This window comes from Sprattus sprattus (genome assembly GCF_963457725.1).
Source record: "Sprattus sprattus genome assembly, chromosome: 3".
NCBI lineage: Eukaryota > Metazoa > Chordata > Actinopteri > Clupeiformes > Clupeidae > Sprattus > Sprattus sprattus.
Window position 1 is genome coordinate 38,835,768 of NC_137922.1, and position 21,887 is coordinate 38,857,654.

Consider the following 21,887-nt stretch of genomic DNA (forward strand, 5'->3'; position numbering starts at 1 on the left):
CAGGTTTAATTTGGCTAAAAATAACACAAAACCTGCCTGTTTGGTATAAATAGACCGATTTGTAGTCCTTACCACCAAGTAAGAGGAACAAATACACGCACAAAGTTGTTGCTGCAGCTCAGGTGGAGACGCAGTTATGTTTGTCTTGCAATACATAAGGTAAATGTACTATTGCCTAGGTGCACGAAATACTCAGTGTGGGCTGTTTGTTTCCTGTTTAGCCAGGTGTATTTGAACCTGCCGCTATTCTGAATGCAATTAGCGTCTACACGGACCTGGTTAGGTGTTGCACCTAGTGAATCAGCATTACGATAAAGAAGGACGTGTAGACACTAATTACATTCAGAATAGTGGCAGGTTCAAACACACCTGGCTAAACAGGAAACAAACAGCCCACACTGAGTATTTCGTGCACCTAGCCTATATCGTGTCATGACCAAAACCCAACTGTCAGCCTAAATCTTGCTCCGGGCTTCATCACAAGGGGGCGCACACAAGCAGGTGGTGCTCGATCCTCTCGACTGCGGTAACATTGTTGTGGAATGACGTCACAGCTGGAAAATGAAGGCGCAGAGGCAGCCATGACTACAAGCTCTGTAATTATTTAATCCAAATAAATACTCGCGGAAAACTTCCATGGCAAGAGCCACAAGTCAGATTGTAAGTATTGTGACTCTTCAATAAATGCTGATTCGAAGCCGTTGCCCGTGATATATAGTATGTCAACTGTAAAAGAACATTTTCTGTAGGCCCTTACTCGAGACGCGATGGTTAGCCTTAGCTAGCTAGCTAACCTTACCTAGCAAACCAAAACCCAGAAGGACCTTCGGCGAAATTGTTGTGCTAGTTGCTAGTGTTTAAGATCTTACTTTGCTTTGGCGTATGGAAAGTTTCAAACCCTTTATTAATAGGTTACTTTAATCTGTCTGTTTAAAACATATATTACATCATTGGTTTGTTTGGTTACCTTAAGCACGGGGTTTGCCAGTGTTGTGTTTACAGTAGGTCGTGTGTGTGGCCTTACCTCTTGTTATCCTGTAAGCAAACACTCTTTAAGCTAACGATAGCTAACTAGCGACTAGCATGATCCAACGCACTTGTGCGAACTTATGAGTCAACTTTAGCATACACGAAGGAGCTATGTGGAGTTAACAAACAGTCAAGCTGTCCAAGTTAATCAGCAGCAATTGATGGGTCTCTAAACTAAATTTGATTTTGTTTATAATATCGTGGTACCAAGAGACTTGTAATGTATGCAACATAACCCGCTAACATAGATTGCAACTCAAAATATCTAAGGTCGCTACCCTAACTAGCTAATTTAATCGCCAAGCTAGTGTTCATGTCAGTTGAGCGAGCGAATGAAACTATCCTAGCTAGTGTAACTAGCTAACATTAGCCACCAGTGAGTTAATAAGAAACATTATACTTATTAATTAGTTCTGTTGGGAAATGCAATTATCCGGCATGGTTATCATTTTCACAGTTTACTTGACTTAAACAGGGAGGTGGTCCATGTGAGTGTAATGTTCTGTTAAAAACTTAGCTTGCGTATACTCTAAGTGATTGGCCATTTTCGTGAAATCGGCAGCTGGCGGTTGTTATATGGTATGTTCGCTACCTTTGGGGAGCTAGCGTTTGCTAGTTTAGTAGCAGTAGCGAAGATCTTATAACGGCAGCAATCTGTCCAGCGTGCTAAGGTTAGCTCACCTCAGCTCATTTTCTTTAATGAGGAAGTTTAACGCTTGAATGATCTTGATTTGTGTGTGTGGTGTTTTATGAATGATCAATTTATAGGAAAGTTAGCGAGGACTTTGAACATGACCTACCAGCTGGCTAATATGGCCAGCTAGCCAAGTTGTTTTTACCAATAACAGTGCAGTATCGTGGACGGCCTCATGTTAAATTCGTCACTTTGCTAGCTAGCCACCTACGACATTGTAATTCGCAATGGAGGGCTGCTAACAGCATCATGGATGGGATCAGGTAGCCAAGGCAAGCTAAGCTATACAATCACATAGTTAACGTGACGTGTCTCTTGTCCGCAAGAAGCTAGTTGTAGGTAGGCTATAATGTCTGCTTAGCCAGCTGGATCTCCTTGAATGGCATTGGCATGGCTCCCGCCTGTATTTGTGTTTATCTTGTTTATTGTGACCGTCAAAGGCCGTTGGTGACTGTTCGAGGTTGGGCCAAGGTTCTTTACTGTTGAAACATGTAGCTGGGGTAATGGCATGGGAGGGGAATGTAATAATGAGCAGATAAGGTTTTGCATGTCCATGTGAACTAGTGATGCACCTGTTTGCCTGTTGGTGTATGAAGCTTAGTCTGTGTCTACAAAGTGTGTTATGTAACCAGTGCAACACCTACATGTACTACATGGTCAATGTTTATCTCTCTGTCTCCCTTCCTCTTTTTAGTATGATGTTGCACCCCTCCACTCCTCTGTTGTTCACTGCCCCTGTCCATCCATGGTAAGAGGTCAGCAGGACACGCCACGTCTCCCCGGCAACAGCATGGAGGGTCAAGTCGCACCTCCCCAGCCCGCCCAACCTCGCAAGAAGAGATCCGAGGATTTTAGATTTGGCAAAATCTTGGGAGAGGGCTCCTTCTCTACTGTATGTACACAGTTTTCTTATCTTGAATGCAGTGTTCTACTCTTGTAGTTCCCTATACTGTGGTGTAGACTGACAGTCATTATCTGAAGGTTGAAATGCTCACCATTTTATTTTGTGAATTGTTGATTTTTTTTGTTGATGTTGTTTATATTACATTTACATTGTTGTCCTTTTTTCTTGGTAGGTTGTCCTTGCAAAGGAACATACAACAGCGAAGGAATATGCCAGTAAGGATATACATTGAAATTTTGCAGTGGAACATTTCTAATATGTTTCTGTTTGTGAATGTCTATGATAAACTTGTGTTAGTCTCAAGTGTTTGCCATTGTAAACCTATAATGTTTTGTTGCAGTTAAAATTCTGGAAAAGCGCCACATCATGAAAGAGAATAAGGCCCAGTATGTGAAGAGGGAGAGAGACGTGATGTCAAGCCTCGATCATCCCTTCTTCGTCAAACTCTATTTCACTTTTCAGGATGAAGAGAAACTCTGTATCCTTCATACACACACACAAGCAAACTCAAACACAAGCACACACACACACACACACACACACACCTGCTGAATCTTTAAGCTATTTTTTCTTTTTTTCATTGGAAGGATTTTGAGCCTAGGTATTGATATAATCCTTTTGATGGGTTTATCCATCTGTCATTTAATGATATAACGGTGTAAGAAAAATACATTATGTGTTTGCATTTAGATAGTTTTAACCCTTTGCAATCAAAACCATGTTCTTACTTTTTAATATCCCCTTGGTTTCTGCCCCAAGTGATTAGTATCAATGTATTCAGCAGAACCTCTGCTTTTATAATTTGTCATGATTTCTACACTTCAAGGTAGTATAAATGTACTAGTGTAAAACAGATAGGATAATTTTTTTCAGACAGAGTCAAACTGTACGTTTCACTCCTTGGATCCTGGCTGTAAAGGTCATCTATTAAGCAAAGGCCCCATGTCTGCCAGTTTATTCCCTGGTATATGTCTGATGTCATAAAGGCCAACACTCACTGGCGGTGTCTGAAGTGCATCAAGAGATGCCAGAGTTTAGAACTTAGTTCTTCTTAACTGGGAAACGCCCACTGGTGGCACGTGCACGACAACACCAAAGTATAGAACATGGTTCTATTTCTTGAGTGTCAGGTCCATAGAAATGGCTTTGTTTAAATTGAATCTGCGTATTCGTAACGCTTTTAACCATTTGATCCGACTTCAACGGGCCTGTGGATCAGAAGCATGATTTTTCTTTCCTTAGCAACTGTTGCCACTAGTAAACTATATATAAGCTACCCAGCTTATGTAGTTGTTGGCTAATAAAAATTATGACTTGATGGCATAGTAATATCTATCTAACCATTTGTCACTTGAAATTGCACTGTAACGCTGTTTGTCTGTCATTGTTATGCCTTAAACAATCACTAACTAATGCTTTGCTTTCACCGTTTTGACAGTAACAACGTTATTGTATGTTGCCACCAGTAGGTGTTGGCCTTAAGTTATTATGTTTTACAAATAGACAACACACAGGTGGACAGATTTGCGCAAAACTATGTTGTATTGTAATACTGTACCAGTTCTGAAGTCTGTATTCTTTAACAACTATTCAGACTTTGGCCTGAGTTATGCTAAAAATGGGGAGTTACTGAAATACATCCGTAAGATCGGCTCATTTGATGAGACGTGCACAAGATTCTATTCAGCTGAGATTGTGTCTGCGCTGGAGTACCTGCATGAGAAAGGAATAATACACAGGTGTGTGTGTGCCACGGAATTCTTTGTGGATTCATGTGTGTTTGTTGCGTGGATGAAGTTGTGATGTGTTCTGATGTCTTTGCATTTCAGAGACCTCAAGCCCGAGAATATTCTGCTCAGTGAGGAGATGCACATTCAGATCACCGACTTTGGCACAGCAAAGCAGCTCTCTTCAGACTGCAAACAGGGTGAATGCATGCACATACCTCTACACACACACACACACACACACACACACACACACACACGCACGCGTCTGTTGTGGTCTGTCAGTGTCTGGTTCTGCTATCTGTTAAGGATTTGTCTTTTGATTTTGGCTGTGTAAAGTTCTCTCTTATGTGATGCACTGACTATGTGTTCTTGCACTGCAGCAAGGGCAAACTCTTTTGTTGGAACAGCTCAGTACGTGTCCCCGGAGCTTCTGACTGAGAAATCTGCCTGTAAAAGGTAAGGTCTTTGCACAAACACAGACGCAGTCAGACATGTATTGCCGTTGCTGGTGTGAAGCCTGTGTCTTTGAAAATACAGCCGCGGAAAAAATTAAGAGACCACTACAAAATGATCAGTTTCTCTGGTTTTACTATTTATTGGTATGTGTTAAAGTAAAATGTACATTTTTGTTTTATTCTATAACCTACTGGCAACATTCCTACCAAATTTCAAATAAGAATATTGTCATTTAGATCATTTATTTGCAGAAAAATGACAATTGGTCAAAATAGCAAAAAAGATGCAGTGTCTTCAGATCTCGAATAATGCAAAGAAAACAAGCTCATATTCATTTTTAAACTACACAATACTAATACTTTAACTTAGGAAGAGTTCAGAAATCAATATTTGGTGGAATAACCTTGATTTAAAATCACAACTTTCATGTGTCTTGGCATGCTCTCCACCAGTCTTTCACATTGCCGTTGGGTGACTTTATGCTACTCCTGGCGGAAGAATTCAAGCAGCTCGGCTTCTTTTCATGGCTTGTGACCAACCATCTTCCTCTTGATCACATTTCAGAGTTTTTTTTATGGGATTCAGGTCTCGAAATTGGGCTGGCCATGACAGGGTCCTGATCTGTTGATAATCCATCCACACCTTTACTGGCCTGGCTGTGTGGCATGGAGCATTGCCCTGCTGGAAAAAACACTTCTCAGAGTTGGGGAACATTGTCAGAGCAAAAGGACCAAGTTTTTCTTCCGGGACAACGTTGTACTTTGCCTGGCTGAGGTTTGTAAAAGACCATAAGGATTGAACCAAAGCGGACTGAAGGGTCTCCTAGTTCGTCTTCTCTGATGAGTCCAATTTTCAGCTTTGCCCAACACATGGTCGTCTGATGGTTAGACGGAGACCTGGAGAGGCCTACAAGCCACAGAGTCTTGCACCTACTGTGAAATTGGACTCATCAGAGAAGACGAACTAGGAGACCCTCCAGTCGGCTTTGGTTCAATCCTTATGGTTTTTTACAAACCTCAGCCAGGCAAAGTACAACGTTGTCCCGGAAGAAAAACTTGCTTCCTTTTGCTCTGACAATGTTCCCCAACTCTGAGAAGTGTTTTTTCCAGCAGGGCAATGCTTCATGCCACACAGCCAGGCCAGTAAAGGTGTGGATGGAGTATCACCAGATCAGGACCCTGTCATGGCCAGCCCAATTTCGAGACCTGAATCCCATAAAAAAACCTCTGAAATGTGATCAAGAGGAAGATGGATGGTCACAAGCCATGAAAAGAAGCCGAGCTGCTTGAATTCTTGCGCCAGGAGTAGCATAAAGTCACCCAACGGCAATGTGAAAGACTGGTGGAGAGCATGCCAAGACACATGAAAGTTGTGATTTTAAATCAAGGTTATTCCACCAAATATTGATTTCTGAACTCTTCCTAAGTTAAAGTATTAGTATTGTGTAGTTTAAAAATGAATGAGCTTGTTTTCTTTGCATTATTCGAGATCTGAAGACACTGCATCTTTTTTGCTATTTTGACCAATTGTCATTTTTCTGCAAATAAATGATCTAAATGACAATATTTTTATTTGAAATTTGGTAGGAATGTTGCCAGTAGGTTATAGAATAAAACAAAAATGTACATTTTACTTTAACACATACCAATAAATAGTAAAACCAGAGAAACTGATCATTTTGAAGTGGTCTCTTAATTTTTTCCGCGGCTGTATGTGTGAAAAGGTGACACTTATTCTTAACCTCATTGGGTAACTTTATACTTCACAAGATTTCACTTTCACTTTTAGGTTCAGCTTTTTAACGCATTACATACATAAGTTGCCCAGATATAGTGGCAAATCAATAGGTCTGATCTGTTGGCATCACATTGCTTCTTATATTGTTGTCTTGGTGATTATGGTATATGTTTTGGTTGTAACTCGTAAATCTACTTGGTTTTCTTTCTCTTCCACAGTTCCGATCTTTGGGCATTTGGCTGCATTATCTACCAACTGGTTGCTGGGTTACCACCATTCAGAGCTGGGTAAGTCCACTTCATCTAGTCATCCAGCACCACTAGAGTTGGGAGGGTTCTACAGCTGAAACACTATTCATATGGGCCTTTTTCTGTTCTGCTCTCTCTCCAGAAATGAGTATCTTATATTCCAGAAGATTATAAAGTTGGAGTATGAATTCCCTGAGAAATTCTTCCCCAAAGCCAAGGACTTGGTAGAACAGCTTCTGGTGAGAATGTTAACTCCAGTGTTAAGTTACAGATTTCACTATGTTGCTTTTTTCCTGACCCTTTTTCTGTTTCGCTTCCAGTTGTTGGATCCTGCAAAGCGGATTGGTTGTGAGGAGATGGACGGGTACGGGCCTCTGAAGTCTCACCCCTTCTTCGAGTCAGTTTCTTGGGGAGACCTGCACCTCCATATCCCACCCAAACTCAACGCTTACCTGCCTGCTATGTCAGAAGATGACGAGGACTGCTATGGCAACGTGAGTATACATACACGCAGACACAAGTTCACATAATGTGCAATGGATTCACTTAATTTGGGTGAAAGCGTAGAGACCCTCAATTTTAGCTATCCTCCTCCCTCACAGCTAATATAAACTGGATTGGAACTGGAGTTTACTGGAGTGAAGAGTAAATTGCATTTTAAAAGGCTCAAGAAACGATCTAAGCTGGTACACAACTCTTCGCTCATGTAACAGGTTCATTTTGCCCTTTTAAAGTGAGTTTTGGCAGCTCTTCTATTTGCTACTCAAGCCTGCTATAGCTACCTACATTAGCTTAGGGCCTAAATATTTCACAAACAACAGTTTAGCCTATGATTTGAACCCATCCAAGTAGAGTTGTGTCTGCTATGTGGAGGCTATGGGCACAGTTGGCCTATTTACTCATTTGAAAATCTGAAATAAGCCAACAATAGTGAGCTAGTTTTAGGAAGGCAAATAAAAGCCTATCAAGTCCTTCTGAAGTGTAATTGCCATGACATGAATAATCAGAATGCTTTGCCTTCACAATTTGTGGTTCAGAAGGTGATAACTATCTAGCTAGCAAAGTTTTATGATAACGATAGTTGCTTTGAAGCTGGAAACAAAACAAGGTTTATGTAAGTGGCGGAGGATTGTTCTTCACCACCCTAGTGAAAGTGTTTATTTTGTAGAAGAGAATGACAAAACTGTTGTTTTATCTAGTAGAAAAGCTAAAACTTTCAGTTGAGGGAATGTCTCACTTGCACATATGTTGAGAATAATGTGGAATAGAACGAGAGGTTTGTTTGTATTGCAATTCATTAGTTTCAAGTTTCATCAATTGAGGGTGTCGTTCAAGACATTAAACCTACGTTAAAAGTTTATTGTGATGTAATAGTGTCTTTAGGGCAACCACATGCAGGAATTTAACCACTATTGAGGTATGTTTTTGTAGGTAATTCATTTTGGTATATGGTCACACGAAGGACAAATAAACCCATTAATCATTCAGGCTATGCCCTATCTAGTACTGTCGTCTGAGAAGGACCTACTCACAGAAGTGCAAGAAAAGCTTTCACAGCACTGCATCGCTAACTATATCGACATAAATTAGCATGCAATAAAACTTCTGTTAGTGCCAGCTGTACTCTTTCTGGCATTTGGAGGGGTTTGGCATGCCTTTTAGACCAAAACTCTACTGCTTAACACAAGTGCACCCACAAACATTCTTATCTTTGTGTATGTGACTCAAAAGCCCCTTATACATGCGTCAATGTAAAGCTGTTACATCGCTTCTACCACGATAGAAACTCGCGAACGTGTTACAATTGCCTCATGTATAAGGGGTCTAGATGTAAACCGTTAGTTTTTCCGCCGATCGTCTGAAGCTTTCGAGAGAGGTGGTTTACCATGATCGTACGGCTTAGAAAAGGGCGTGTCAAATCAGGCCGATGTGTCATGGGGGAGGCTGTGCGTGACTGGGGGGAGACGGTGACAGGAGGCTAGAAAGTTAGAGGCTAGAAAGTTCACTTCATCTCTTTGAAATTCCTTATTCCATGAGTGGTAGGCTACAATGTGACTGGCTGTTTTAAAATATAACTAATAGCCTAAGGAAACAAAATAACCCAGGAAGTTTCATCTTCGAGACTTTAAGGCTTCTTCCAATACTGACAGCTGACTCATAGCTTGCAGGTTTGCGGGAGACGCGACATTTGAGGGATGTCACTTCATTTAAACATTTTTGGTTCCGTTAGAGTGTGTGTGTGTGTGTGTGTGTGTGTGTGTGATAGAGACAGAGAGGACTCAGTAAAACATCGGAAAACACCGTGTCTGTAAGCCTTAAGCTATCAATCACCCCCACAATGAAATATGCCATTACAGTCGCGACAAACTTCTTGGCATTGTGGTGCGCCTAAAACGCAAGCTATAAACATAGCCATCCTAATGTAACCAAAATATACCTCTGCTGATATGCCTAACCTTCATTCTATTTAGAATTTGTCTTAGCACTATGCAGGAATAAAATAGCATCTACAGTGTCAGGATTCAGGCGAGAGCGCCTGGCTTCTATAACGCGCCCTGCTGCACTGAAGGAACGCTCACTCGCAGCACCTGTTGCTGGAACGCATATAATTCGTTTTGCAAGGTGCTGTAGTCGTGGGAACGACTGGCCTGGTTTCTCCCAAAAGGAAAGTAGATTTTCCTCTGCTGATCCCGCGTCTATATGGAAGTTTGTAGAGAGATTGCCGGGGAGTAAAATGCTCCCTTTCCTTTACGTCTGCTGCTGGCTAGTAATAAAGACAGCCGGAAAGGTTAATAAACGGAATGAAATAGCTACACATTACACACGCTATGTTTTAATAAAAGCCACGTTACTCACATACTGGTTAACACTGTTTGTTACAGCACATAAATGTTTGTCGCTACATCCAAACTGCGTCACCGTTGTCCCTCCCTGTGCTCCAGCCGCACCATTTTGCTTGCAATGTGAATCATTTAATTTAAATATGCTTATTGGCATTTGTTGCACCTTAATCATTTTCTACAAACATGATATGCTATGTATGGTGTAGTAGACTGAGACTCTATTCACTACTGCACAAAAACTAGACACGTTTGAAAAACTAGACGTTTGCAATGAAGTAGGTTAAACAACTTTCGCCAATATCTCCGTAAGGGAGATGGGTTATGTGCTCAAATTTCCTGGGATCAAAGAAGACGTTAGTATTCATGTGCAAACTAAAAATCACGTCTCAGGATTGCTGCGCATGCAAGTTATTTCGGGTATCTCAACTGTAACTAATACCACTGTCATATAATTATGAGTCCAGTAAAAGATGGAGCAAACACAATTTTCTACCGTTGTTGAAACAGTTGTTGAGAGTGGTTATTCAAAGAAAATATTAAGAACTATATGCTGATAGAAAGAAGGGAACTTTAAGCCACTACACTGCCTGTGCCCGATGCGGATCCACGTTGATGTTGTTAGTAACAAACCAGGTGGGAGCACATCTCCGTGGTCTTTGCGCATGCCCGAGGCAATGTAACAGCTTCACATTTTGCACATGTATACAGGTAACGACAAGAGCCGTTTCCCTTGAAAATCTTCACACCTACACGCGAATACGATACGATAAACTGATCTGATCTCAGTGGCACATGTATAAGGCCCTAAAGAAAGAACTCTTTTCCTGTATTGCATCTGTAAGATAACTCATTTTAGCCTGAGGTCATCATCCATGTACCAGTCCAGTGTGTCTGCACATGCAAACCTCTCTATAAAAAGCCCATCAAGACACACAGGATACTATTATTACACACTAATTACGTCCTTAATTAAATGACCTCTTTTCACTTCTTCTTCTCATCTTCCTCTTACCCCGCAGTATGATGACCTCCTGAGCCAGTTCAGCAATATGCAGGTAACTCCGGCAGTGGAGGCTCCTCCTACACCTGCTTCAGTCCCCAGTCCTGCCCCCACGTACAACCCAACCCTGTCCGTGGATCAGTTCATTCACGATCTGGACAGCAACAGCATGGAACTGGACTTGCTATTTAGTGATGAGGAGAAGCGCCTGCTGCTTGACAAACAGTGTGCCGTCAACCCATGGTATTCAGATAACCAGCCAGTCTTACTCACACTCGTTATTTGGCCCTAAACCATCTTGTGACTCAATGCCAGGGTATCTCACCCCTCTTTTTTTTATGTGTTTTAGGCACCAGTTTGTAGAGAACAATCTTATCTTGAAGATGGGCCCTGTAGACAAACGCAAGGTATGGGAAAAGCTCCACTCTCGTTATATAAGTATTTTGATGCCTAGCTTTCTCCTGGCAACTCAGTGTCTTTAGCTCTTCAGGCAGTACATCTAAGACCGACAGCCAGATTGGGAGCCACATGTAACTACATATGTTAACCCTCCCTTCACAGAAGTAACCAAAAGGTTTGGCCATGGTGGTGGAGGGTAAGGACTATGTGTAGCATGAAAGCAATTATATGATTGAAACATATCTAGGGTACCACTAGTGTCTCCATCAACATCGTTTGATATCTTTATGTTGCATTAATTCAGTCGAGGCAAACTGACCACTGTAGGTCTTTGTTTAAGCACTCAGGCTTTGAGCTAGCTGATGGACTTGCTACGGAGTGGTTGTTGATAACTACAGGATTGCCATGCGTACTTCAAGTGCATTCGTAAACAAATGCATTCGCACAATTGCTTTCCCCTGCTGTTTTCACTACAGTGACTCACTAGCGTTTCTTGATGTACAAAGTTACCACCATGAAAGCTGCTGGAGTTGTTCTAGCTGGTTGGCATGCTCACTTTAGTAGATATCTGGGCGACACAGAGCATAGGCATTTTTTGACATCACGTCAAAAAGGTTATAGTCTTCACTTTCTGCTGCTATTTCAAGTTACATTTTCAATGGTTCAATCTGAAATTCTTACATATACCACCTTTTAACCTATGTTTTTATTCCATTGTCACTCCAGGGCCTATTTGCGCGGCGAAGGCAACTACTCCTGACTGAAGGCCCTCACCTGTACTATGTGGATCCAGTCAACAAGGTTCTCAAGGGGGAGATTCCCTGGTCTCCAGAGCTTCGGCCAGAAGCCAAGAACTTCAAAACGTTCTTTGTTCACACGGTAAACAGACAGTCCATTTAGTCATTCCATTTTCACATATGGCAGGGCTACAGCAAGAGTGATTAACTATTAAACTGAGCTATTAAACTATATAAACATTGAGAAGGTTACTAAAATGAATGTGGGTTACGTCTGGTCAGTTAGAGCACACTTGCGTTGTATTAGTTTAATGCTTTTTCTCTTGTCTTCACAGCCTAACCGGACATACTATCTGATGGACCCCAGCGGTAACGCTGACAGATGGTGTAAGAAGATCCAGGAAGTCTGGAGGAAGATCTACCATAAGCACCAGAACCCTGGCCTATAGGAGTGCAGATTCTCCTCGGCCACACCTCCCCACATCCCTCTCGGCCAATTACAGAACAGAGACAGTCCCAAAACTGCACCTTTAACTAGTGCAGTTTCTAGAGTAGACTCCATCTCCTCTCATTTTCATTGTTGCTCTCTTCCTTCTATCCTCTACCCCCTAGTCCCCTCTCTCGCAGTGCATCAGAATACTCTGGAATACCTACGTTTTTTTCTTTTTTTTTTTATCCCATTCTTGCTGTCCTGTATGCCAAGTAATATTTTAGTGCACAGGTCAGTTTTAAGGTAGTGTGGCATTTGGAAGTTAGGGTAGTATGGCATTGAGTCGGTAGTCTTGATGTTTTGCCATTTTCCTCAAATTTCACACTTACCGACCCAGCCAGAAAAATGAGATGACTTTTAAAGTAGTTCATATTTCAAAATTACTTCCACCGTCATCCTTGTGTCATCTCATTCTCTGGATTGTTCCCCTGCCCTCTCTTTTGCTCATTGTCCCATACCTATGTGTAACTTCTGTCGTTAACTTCACCCTTCTTCAAGAATGCAAAAGCCCTCACCCTCAGCTCTGATCCGATTGGTCACCATTAGAATTAAGGCGGGTCCTTTCCCTTCATTGGCCACCATAGATGGTCTTACTGATATGATTGGATGAGTGTTTAGAATGTTTTCTGGTCTTCATTTGGTCCTTTCCTCCAAACAGCCTCATCCTGAACAAAACTCACCCCAGGAGCAAAACCCAACTGAAACGCCCACGTGTCCCAATCATCCAATCACCTCCCCCCTATAACAATCACTGCAGAACTCTGGGAAATGTAGTTCTAAAGGGGTGTGTCCACAAGGGTTACACATCAGCCCTGAGCCAATGGCACGACTGATTTCATTGTTTTTTTTTTTCTTTTTTTTTCTTTTCTTTCTTCTTGTTTGTTTTTTCCCCCTCTAGTCTAAGGCTCTACGATGGGGAGGGGATAATGGTTGTGAGTGTGAGTGTGTGTGAGTTGATTGGTGTGCCTGTGAGCAGTGAGTACACTGTGTATAAGGTGGGTGGTATGCGCTTGAGTGAGTGTGTGTCCTGTCTCCCTGGGGCGTTTTAAAGGAAAGGCGGCAGATGGTTGCGTTTGTGTATCTCTCCCTCTCCTCTCTCGGCTAGGGGAGCAGGGAGAACTGTGATGTACAGATGATGTAATATTGAAATCTGACGCGAGAAATGCAACGATGCTAGGATCCAGGTTTTGTATTTTTATTCTTGTATAAGGTTATTGGATGGCTACTATTCTAGCCTCTAGTCATTCTGTGTTATTTAAATTCTAATATATGAAAAATCATATTTGGATTGAAGTCATATTCGGGGGCCATGCTGTGTGTATGTTTTGAGATGTAAAGCCTTTGAATGTGAAGAATTATTGTAAACTATGATATTTTACAGCTTTTTTTTCTTACTATATCATATACATTTTCTATTTGCTCAGTGATTTAATCATATTTCTGATCATTTGAAGCCTGTCTCGTTGCCACGGTGAAGACTGCTATTCTGCAGCGCCACCTAGAGCTGAAATAAAGCATGTAGGGGTTTAGGCCGACAGACCATGCCTCTCTGTGTGTTTGTTTCTCCTGTTGACATCAAATATTGGGGTATTAGTGCATGTTTAGGTATACAGGTTGGTTATGGAACTGTGCAAAGTTAGGTGTACATATTTAAATCATACCATGAATATAAATTGGTTGGAGTTTGGCAGAATTCACTGTTTTCACATAGAATACATAAAAAAAGAGGCAATCACTTGTGTTGTTACACAAATCCTCGTTTGGAAACAAAAACCTTAACGTCTAACATTGATTTGAATATTACCTTTTAATTTGCTGAGAAATAACCCAAACTGGTCTTTTCCCTACACTTCTCATTTCGTATTCTCCCTTTCCGTTGTTATTGAGTGGTGGAACTTATGAAGTGTACTTCCAGATACCTTTTTTTTTTTTTTTGCTGACACATATAGGGAACAAAACAGCCCTAATTGAATGTGGAGACGAGGTATGCTTTCAATCGCTGGTTTTCGTTGAACTCGCCACTTCGTTTTTCTTAGTACGTAGTCTACTGGATGTTATACGTTTTAATCCGATCTCTAAAATTATGTCTTCATGCTGCTACATAGAATATACAGTTAATTCTAGCCACATGAAGTCTCATGCAACCGAAAGTGGAGCTTGCTGTGTGGGCGGGGTTTCCTCAGACAGCCCTCTGGCGGTCAGTTCAGGAATCTCCAAGTAGCCCAACCCCCTGCGGGAGAGATAATGACCGTATGCACAGGAGCTGTCATGAGGAATTTGCTGTGTTTACCCCTAGACCACAGCTACCCCAAAGCATACCGGACAGTTGGAAGTTGTTCGAGGACTCCAAAGTGAAGACAAAGAATCGATGCTTCCTTCATCGTACGTTCGTATTCAGAAATACCTTTTAGATAAAGACCGAATGTGAAGTTTCGAGCGGGTTCCATGGTGTCTGTTTTTTCTCATGTAAAATAAATACAAAAGACACTCCCCGTCTTTTCACATCGCTGCTTGTCTGCCGAGCGGAACGCTCGCATTGGCCGTTTCCTGCCGGCGCCCCACTCATCGAAGAGAAGGCAAGGAAGCGGAATGGCCGAGAATAGCTGTGATATCAGCGGACAAGACTGCAGGAGGTGTCCGGTTCTGTCTTCCCCGAGTGGTAAACCCCCAACATATTTTAACGGAACATCGAAATGGGTCCGTTTGAATGTCGGTGGAACGCATTTCCTAACAACACGACAGACCCTCTGTCGGGATCCGAAGTCGTTTCTATATCGACTTTGCCAGGCGGATCCCGATCTGGACTCTGATAAGGTAAGCAAAGTCTTCTGTCTCAGATCGTAAAAAGTAGATATTTAGGTTCGGATGAACAAAGTAGTCGAACAATAGAACGTTTGAACGTCTGCAACACTGAACAGTTTGCGTTGAAATAATTTTCAGCTTGAAGTCAAATAGCACATAATTCCATAGCTCCCGAGGTTCATAAATGAGTCAGAAGGAAAACGGGAGTTCTTGTGAAGTGTAATGCACATCATCCAGCTACGATAGGATGCCATAAACTAGACAAACTCCATGTGTACCCTGAAATGTCGCCATGGACGTAACCTACTTTTACTTTGACTGTCTGCCAACTGCCCGTCGTGCTGCTGAGTTTACTTAGCGAAAGTTTTAAGAAATCAATTTATTATGGTATAGGTGGTTTAGACTTAACAATCCCTGTGTTCAACGAGTAATGTTTAACTCTAGAGGAAACAGCTTAAAATTATTTAGCCCATATTTCAGAGGTAGAAATTGATGCTGCAGTTACAATATGAAAATGTAGCTGGGCACATGGGGGATCTAGTTTGCTGGGTGTTAAAGTGCCCGCTTCTCTTCGTGTGATTGCGTTAGCACGTACCAACGTCAATTAGACTGTTAATTACTGTCTACACTAAATATTTTAACGTGTAAAACAACCCTGCAGTGGTCCTGTAATATTGTCCTGAAATGCATTTGGCATGGGATTCAATTTTTGTATGTGACGTTCGACCTTTTGAGTCTTGATAATCCGCTTTCACTCAGTTTGGGGTTGACATAGGGCTCGTGTCCACGCGCGTGCGTACTGCATGCTGTAGCCACACAGACCCTCTGTTGTTGTCTGGGGTGCCGAAATAACCCAAGCTTTGCGCACACACACAATCTGCCAGGGGTATGGTGGCCCTGGACGTTGGATGTGTGCGCAAGTGATATTTAAGTTGTATTGCCATGGAATAAAATCATGCACAACTCCTGTATCATCTTTTGATCATCCTTCACAATTTATCGGCAGTGGTGAATGGAAGACTTGCTAGTTTCAGCATGATGTTTTTTCATGGACATACCTGTGATATCACAGATAATGTGTGTTGGGACATTTCTGTATGCTCATTCACAACTGGTCAGACATGCTGATGGCTCTCTCTTCATTGGCTAGATAGCCTGTGTGGGGATGGGGGTCTTGATGATGTCATCATCCTGCTGCTGAGCCATCTGTCTCTCTTTTACTCTCTAATCTTCCTGTTTCCTGCATCTAAGGGAAAGACTGCACCGCCTGCACACAGTTTCCTGCACTGCCAGGATTAGGAATAGATTTGCCTTTGTTTTACACAAAATAAAGTAGAACAACGGTGTAAAGTAAAGGATTATTTACAATGAGGGGCGAAGACATGGGCATTCCCCAAACGTTTATCAGTCATCCTGCATACTCTTGCTCCCCTGGTGTCTCACCTACTCTCATAATTTAATCTCAGACAGTAATCTCCAAATAATCTCCAAATCCAGAATAATGACATGGTTTAACCCAAAGAGAGCAGCGGTGGGATTAGCCGGTAAAGAGCTGCTCTCTGTCTTGGATTTCCATAATCCTAATTTTATTTAGCTAATGTATGTATTGCTGTCATTGTTGCTGTATTGCTTTGAGAATATTACTGGGCCATTCCTTGCGAATGTCCAATCTACATTGCATTCATACTTCTGACAAATTATGTTGTATAAACGAGTATTTCTTGATGAATTTGTCATAGAGTCTCCTAGATATTGGTATGTATGTGCCATTCAGTTGCTAATGTAGATATTTAGTAGAATATGGAACGAGCATGGCAATGGCATGCTAGTTTCTCTCATACTAGTACTTTTAATTACTACTACCACCACTGCTGTTACAACTGCAATTATATCTTCTTTATTCATATCTCTTTTTGTTCTCACTCTTCCACATTCTATGATATTTTTTTTCTCAGTGTGGGATGTGTTTGTGTTAAAGAGGACAACAGTGTTCCCTTTTTTCATGGATTTTACTGTAAAAAATAAAGTGGTTTTCTCATCAGTCAGTCAAAGTTGAATTGAAGTAGTGACCTCAGACAAACTCATTTGAATAAGGGAAACTGTGGCCTGTAAAAGTATTAAGATTTGGACTTCACCACTTGTTAAAAACAAAACCGCCTACATTTCACAAGTCATGATCTGGCATCATCTCCCACATAGATTTTCAAACTTTTTTGGAGAAGAATCAAATAAAAATAAAAAAGACTTTTTTAAAAAAAAAAGCCTGAGGAAAAACTTCACAATAAATAGACAGAACATTTTACGCAATTTCCAAAGGTCAACTTAACCAGTTCGCCACCGTCTGAATGAGCGCATCACTTTCCCTTTCACTACCTCTGAGTGGCAAATGTGCTGTCCTGACAGATGGCTTGGGCAGAATGGTTTCTTCAATAGCAGTCCTTGGTTTTCAGAATGACAGCCCAATAATGCAATTTTATTACAAACATTTAAACATTTGTGATATGTTGAGCATTGTAAGGAGATGTATTGCAATATGTTGTCCTTCAGTAATCATGTCCAGATATTGTTAATTAAAGCAGCACAATAGAGGAATTGCTAACGAGATGCTAGCGGCTAAACCTTGCGAAACCTCTTGAAATTAGCCTACTTTGACAGTATGACAAACTAGTGAGTCAACAACTTTCCTAACACAGTCAAACATAAAGCAAGTGCAACACAAGACAAAGCAAGACAGCAAATGAGCTACTTCTAAGATGATCCTCTTTTACCTCGTCGGATATTTGTGTTTCTCTGGGTCTTTCACAATCTAGTTTCTACGCCCTTACAAGTTTTGGAAAGGGTATCTCCCTTACGTTCCACCTTGTTGCACGAGCTCTGACTGTAGAGAGAACTGTCATTGATCGACTGCCTGCTCAGTGTTGCAAGATGCACGATAATTGTCCCCCAAAGACGATCATTTTGAGCTTTTGGTACGATACTTTGCCATTTCCAATCTGGCAACATGGAGCACCTTGCCGCTTCCACTAGTAACTAGTATCTTTTCCACATGCAGATGTCATGTGCTGTTGTTAACGATGTAACTAGTGACTAATTGCATTCTTTACAACATCACATTACACATATGTCATGTGCTGTTGTAAACAATGTAACTAGTGACTAGTTGCATTGTTTACAATAGCACATGACATCTGCAGAAAAGATGGCAAAACCTCGTTGCGGGGGGAGGAGGCAGGGTCATCTGTATGCTATACACTACCATGCCCCCACCCCCGCGACAAAGTATCCTCTTTTTCTCAAACTCAAATATGGTCACCCTAGCTACTTACTAGTTCGCCAGACAGTAGTAACCGGCCGGCTTCAGGCAAACTTACATAACGCAGTAATATGCCTACGGACCCTGGCTATGGCAATGGCACGGAGGCCATATTAAATGTCATGATAGCGCCCCAATTTTTTTATTGTTATTTTAAGGTAAAACTGCTAACCCTAACCCTGAAGTACAATTCCCACAAAATTCCATACCAGCATACCAAAGCACGAGAGAGAATCAGATTTTTAAAAAAAAGCGGAAAGCTTACAGATGGCAAGAACAGTCAGCTTTGGTGCCTGACCACAACTGAGAAATTCTTGGTCATTTTGGAATACATCTTACCACGGCATCATGTCTCTCAATTGGAGTTGGTCCTTATGGGCCTTCTGTAAACTGGAAGCATACCAGGGCAGTGGGGATGTGTCGTCTTGTCACATGAAACACAGCATGTACCGGTATGCTTGCAACACATTGTTTCCCTGAGCTTTAGTAAACATTTTAAGCAGAGGACAATTTAACTGATTTAACCTTTTAAAAGATTACATAGGATGAATTGTGTGGCTTAAAGTGTGTTTGAGCCTGGAAGAATGTCTGGGTAGGTGCGCTCTCTGTGTGTGCCTGTGTGTGTGTGTGTGTGCGCTTAAGCATGTGCTCAAATGTGCCTCCATAATTCATGAGAAGAGCCTGACTGCACATTAAGAAGGGAGTTACTGTTGGGCTATGCACACACACACACACACACACACACACACACACACACACACACACACACACACACTTACACACAGAGACTTGCTCTGTGCATTAATATTTAAACCCATTTAAGCTAGAGAATGCCTCCTGCCATTTACCCTTGCAGCTCTAGCAATATACCACAGAATTCTAGAATTGTGTGTGTTTGAGAGGGAGCAAAGAAGGGTGCCTGTAAGTGTGCATATGACATGGGCAACAGTGTGAGTGAGTGAGTGTGTGTATTTTTAGAGAGATCTCTGGGGGTTCTCATGTGAATCCAGCGCACTTCTTTTTTTTTTCTTTCTGTGCTACTGCTTAAAGTTTAATGGCTTTAATGCTCTCTTCCTTCTCTGCTCTCTCTGCCCTCTCTCTCTCTCTCTCTCTCTCTCTCTCTCTCACCCCGCCGCACCCTCTCCCCAATCTCTCTCTAGGATGACTCTGGGGCATATCTGATTGACAGAGATCCTGTGTATTTTGGGCCAGTGCTCAACTACCTGAGACATGGAAAGCTGGTGCTGAACCGAGACCTTACAGAGGAGGGTAGGAATGCATTCTCCTGCATACACACACACACACACACACACACACACACACACACACATACTTTTTGATGGGCTTACTCAAACAAGTCACATACATTTTGCTTGTTATTTCATATGTGCTATGCACAATGTGCTTGCGTGTTTTGAAGGGGTCCTGGAAGAGGCCGAATTTTATAACATCACATCGTTAATAAAACTCATCAAAGACAAGATCAGAGAACGAGACACCAAAACCACACAGGTGAGAGAACGCACATTGTCACACACTCACTAGAGACACACAGTGATTCTCACACACACATGTCTATATTGGGGATTTTAATGCAACTGGGTCACCACTTCTAGTCGTTTTTTTTTTTTAATCTTACAGCTCTGCGTCCAAATTCATTTCAGCCGTGGTTGTTTGCTAGGCTTCTTTGAATATAGTTTGCTGTACTCCATGTTGAAAAATATGTTCTGTTATTGATCAGTCTAAAAGCACTCTCGGCATGCTGAGAGAGGCAGACAGAAAGAAAAGGGAGAGAGCTGCTCACCTGGGACTGGAGCGGCTCTTTAGCTGATTAGCCACGTGTGGGCCTGGTCTCCTCGCTGAGTGCACCACTCACACTTCAGGTTGTGTCTAATGGGATGAGTCCCAGTTCTGGTAGATTTCAAATTAAGAAGGGGGGGTGGGACACAGACCCAGGTCATTTTTAAATAGATGTGTGGCTGGCATGTTCAGGTCTATGTGTGTGTTGAATTTTGAAGTCACTGTTTTTTTACTTTTTCTCTCCCTCTCCTTCACTGCTGTGCTTCTAGCTGCCTGTGAAGCATGTCTACCGGGTGCTGCAGTGTCAGGAAGAGGAGTTGACTCAGATGGTCTCCACCATGTCCGATGGCTGGAAGTTTGAACAGGTAACTTTCGGCAAAGTGTTCTCCACCGCCCCGCCCCTCCATCTCTCAGGGAATCACGTGCTCTTGATGACGTGGGCCTTGCTTTGTGCTCTGATTGGTTGTTGCAGCTTGTCAGTGTAGGTTATGGGCGGGCCCAGAAGTCAGAGTTTCTGCTGATTGTGTCTCGGGAGGTGATGGGGGAGGAGCCTGTTCACCCTGCCAAAAGGGGAGAGGTGTGTCCCACAATCCTCTCTGGCCTCCCGCCAATTACTGCATGCCCCGCCCCCTCCAAGAGGCGGACATTTATTTTTCTCTTTTTTTTTCACTGTGGTTTCAGTTTAGGTAATGTTGACTAGTAAATGTGTGTTTGTGTAGACCTGGGTGTGTGTGTGTGTTTGTTTGTGTTTCCGGTTCACTGCTACCAGCTGGAGCCACCACCTGGCAACAGGTTCATTGTTGCTAAGGCCAGGCATGCCTGAGCATGTCACTGCACCACGAAGAAAATGTGTGTGTGTGTCTGAGTTTGAGATCGTTAGAAGTTACTTCTCTTAGCTGTCACTGATTGAAAGTTATTTTTCCGCATTGCATGTCTTTTTAAAAATTACATTTGTCACTCTTTGTCTTTCTTTTTTAATCTCTTTGCAACTAGAAAAAAGGAGCACCACTTAATAGCTTAAGGGTTGATTATGTTTTTATTCATGTTAAAACCGGTTACTCATTCTCTGTGTATGCTTTTCCTGTGTTTGTTTGTGTCTGTGCGTGTGTGTGTGTGTGTGTGTGTGTGTGTTACACAGCTGGTCAGCATTGGCTCCTCCTACAACTATGGCACAGAGGACCAGGCTGAGTTCTTATGTGTGGTCTCCAAGGAGCTACACAATCAACCATACGGCCCTAACAGCCAGCCAAGTGAGAAAGCAAAGGTGAGGCGTACGAGTCTGCTGTGTATCCAGGCTGTGCATGTAACAGCTGTAACACATATTCCTCTGTTTAACTTAGGGCTGTGTGTTTGTGATTCTCTCATGGATCGTTTACACATGGATCTGTGGTGTAATGTCTCTGTCTTTCTGACCCGTTATTTCTTGTTTGTGCAGATTTTACAGGAGCGTGGCTCCAGAATATGAGCGCAGGTGCCTGTCACAACTGAAACATGCAAACACATATCAGCTTCCCCGTAAAATGTATCAGCGCACGTGTAAAACACGCCACAAACACGAGCCAGAACATGCCAAGGACACGCCCAAAAACCCAGGGACACACAAAACATATCAGCAAGCCGACAGCATGTCACCATCCCACAGAGGACAAAGCAAGAGGAATCCTTGCTCCTGTCCAGTGTTTCTTCTGTTCACTTGACTGTAAAC

At 42.2% G+C, this 21,887-nt stretch overlaps 2 protein-coding genes across 3 annotated transcripts; both read left to right on the forward strand.

The window, feature by feature from the left end:
• Positions 1 to 553: 553 nt before the first annotated feature.
• On the forward strand, positions 554 to 13,807 carry pdpk1b (3-phosphoinositide dependent protein kinase 1b). The gene is made up of 14 exons (XM_080834281.1): positions 554 to 660; positions 2,418 to 2,615; positions 2,800 to 2,842; positions 2,968 to 3,105; positions 4,222 to 4,366; positions 4,457 to 4,554; positions 4,738 to 4,813; positions 6,769 to 6,837; positions 6,941 to 7,037; positions 7,119 to 7,292; positions 10,661 to 10,884; positions 10,991 to 11,048; positions 11,767 to 11,919; positions 12,113 to 13,807. The coding sequence occupies exons 1-14, from the start codon at positions 637 to 639 to the stop codon at positions 12,224 to 12,226; spliced, it is 1,611 nt and encodes a 536-aa protein (XP_080690407.1). The 5' UTR covers positions 554 to 636; the 3' UTR covers positions 12,227 to 13,807.
• A 773-nt stretch (positions 13,808 to 14,580) lies between these two features.
• kctd5b (potassium channel tetramerization domain containing 5b) lies at positions 14,581 to 21,887 on the forward strand. Of its 2 annotated transcripts, XM_080833882.1 has the most exons (7): positions 14,581 to 15,081; positions 19,543 to 19,651; positions 19,803 to 19,894; positions 20,452 to 20,547; positions 20,655 to 20,759; positions 21,321 to 21,446; positions 21,618 to 21,887. In XM_080833882.1, the coding sequence occupies exons 1-7, from the start codon at positions 14,857 to 14,859 to the stop codon at positions 21,645 to 21,647; spliced, it is 783 nt and encodes a 260-aa protein (XP_080690008.1). In that variant the 5' UTR covers positions 14,581 to 14,856; the 3' UTR covers positions 21,648 to 21,887. The 2 variants fall into 2 exon arrangements, with proteins under 2 accessions (XP_080690008.1, XP_080690009.1); XM_080833883.1 differs by lacking the exon at positions 20,655 to 20,759.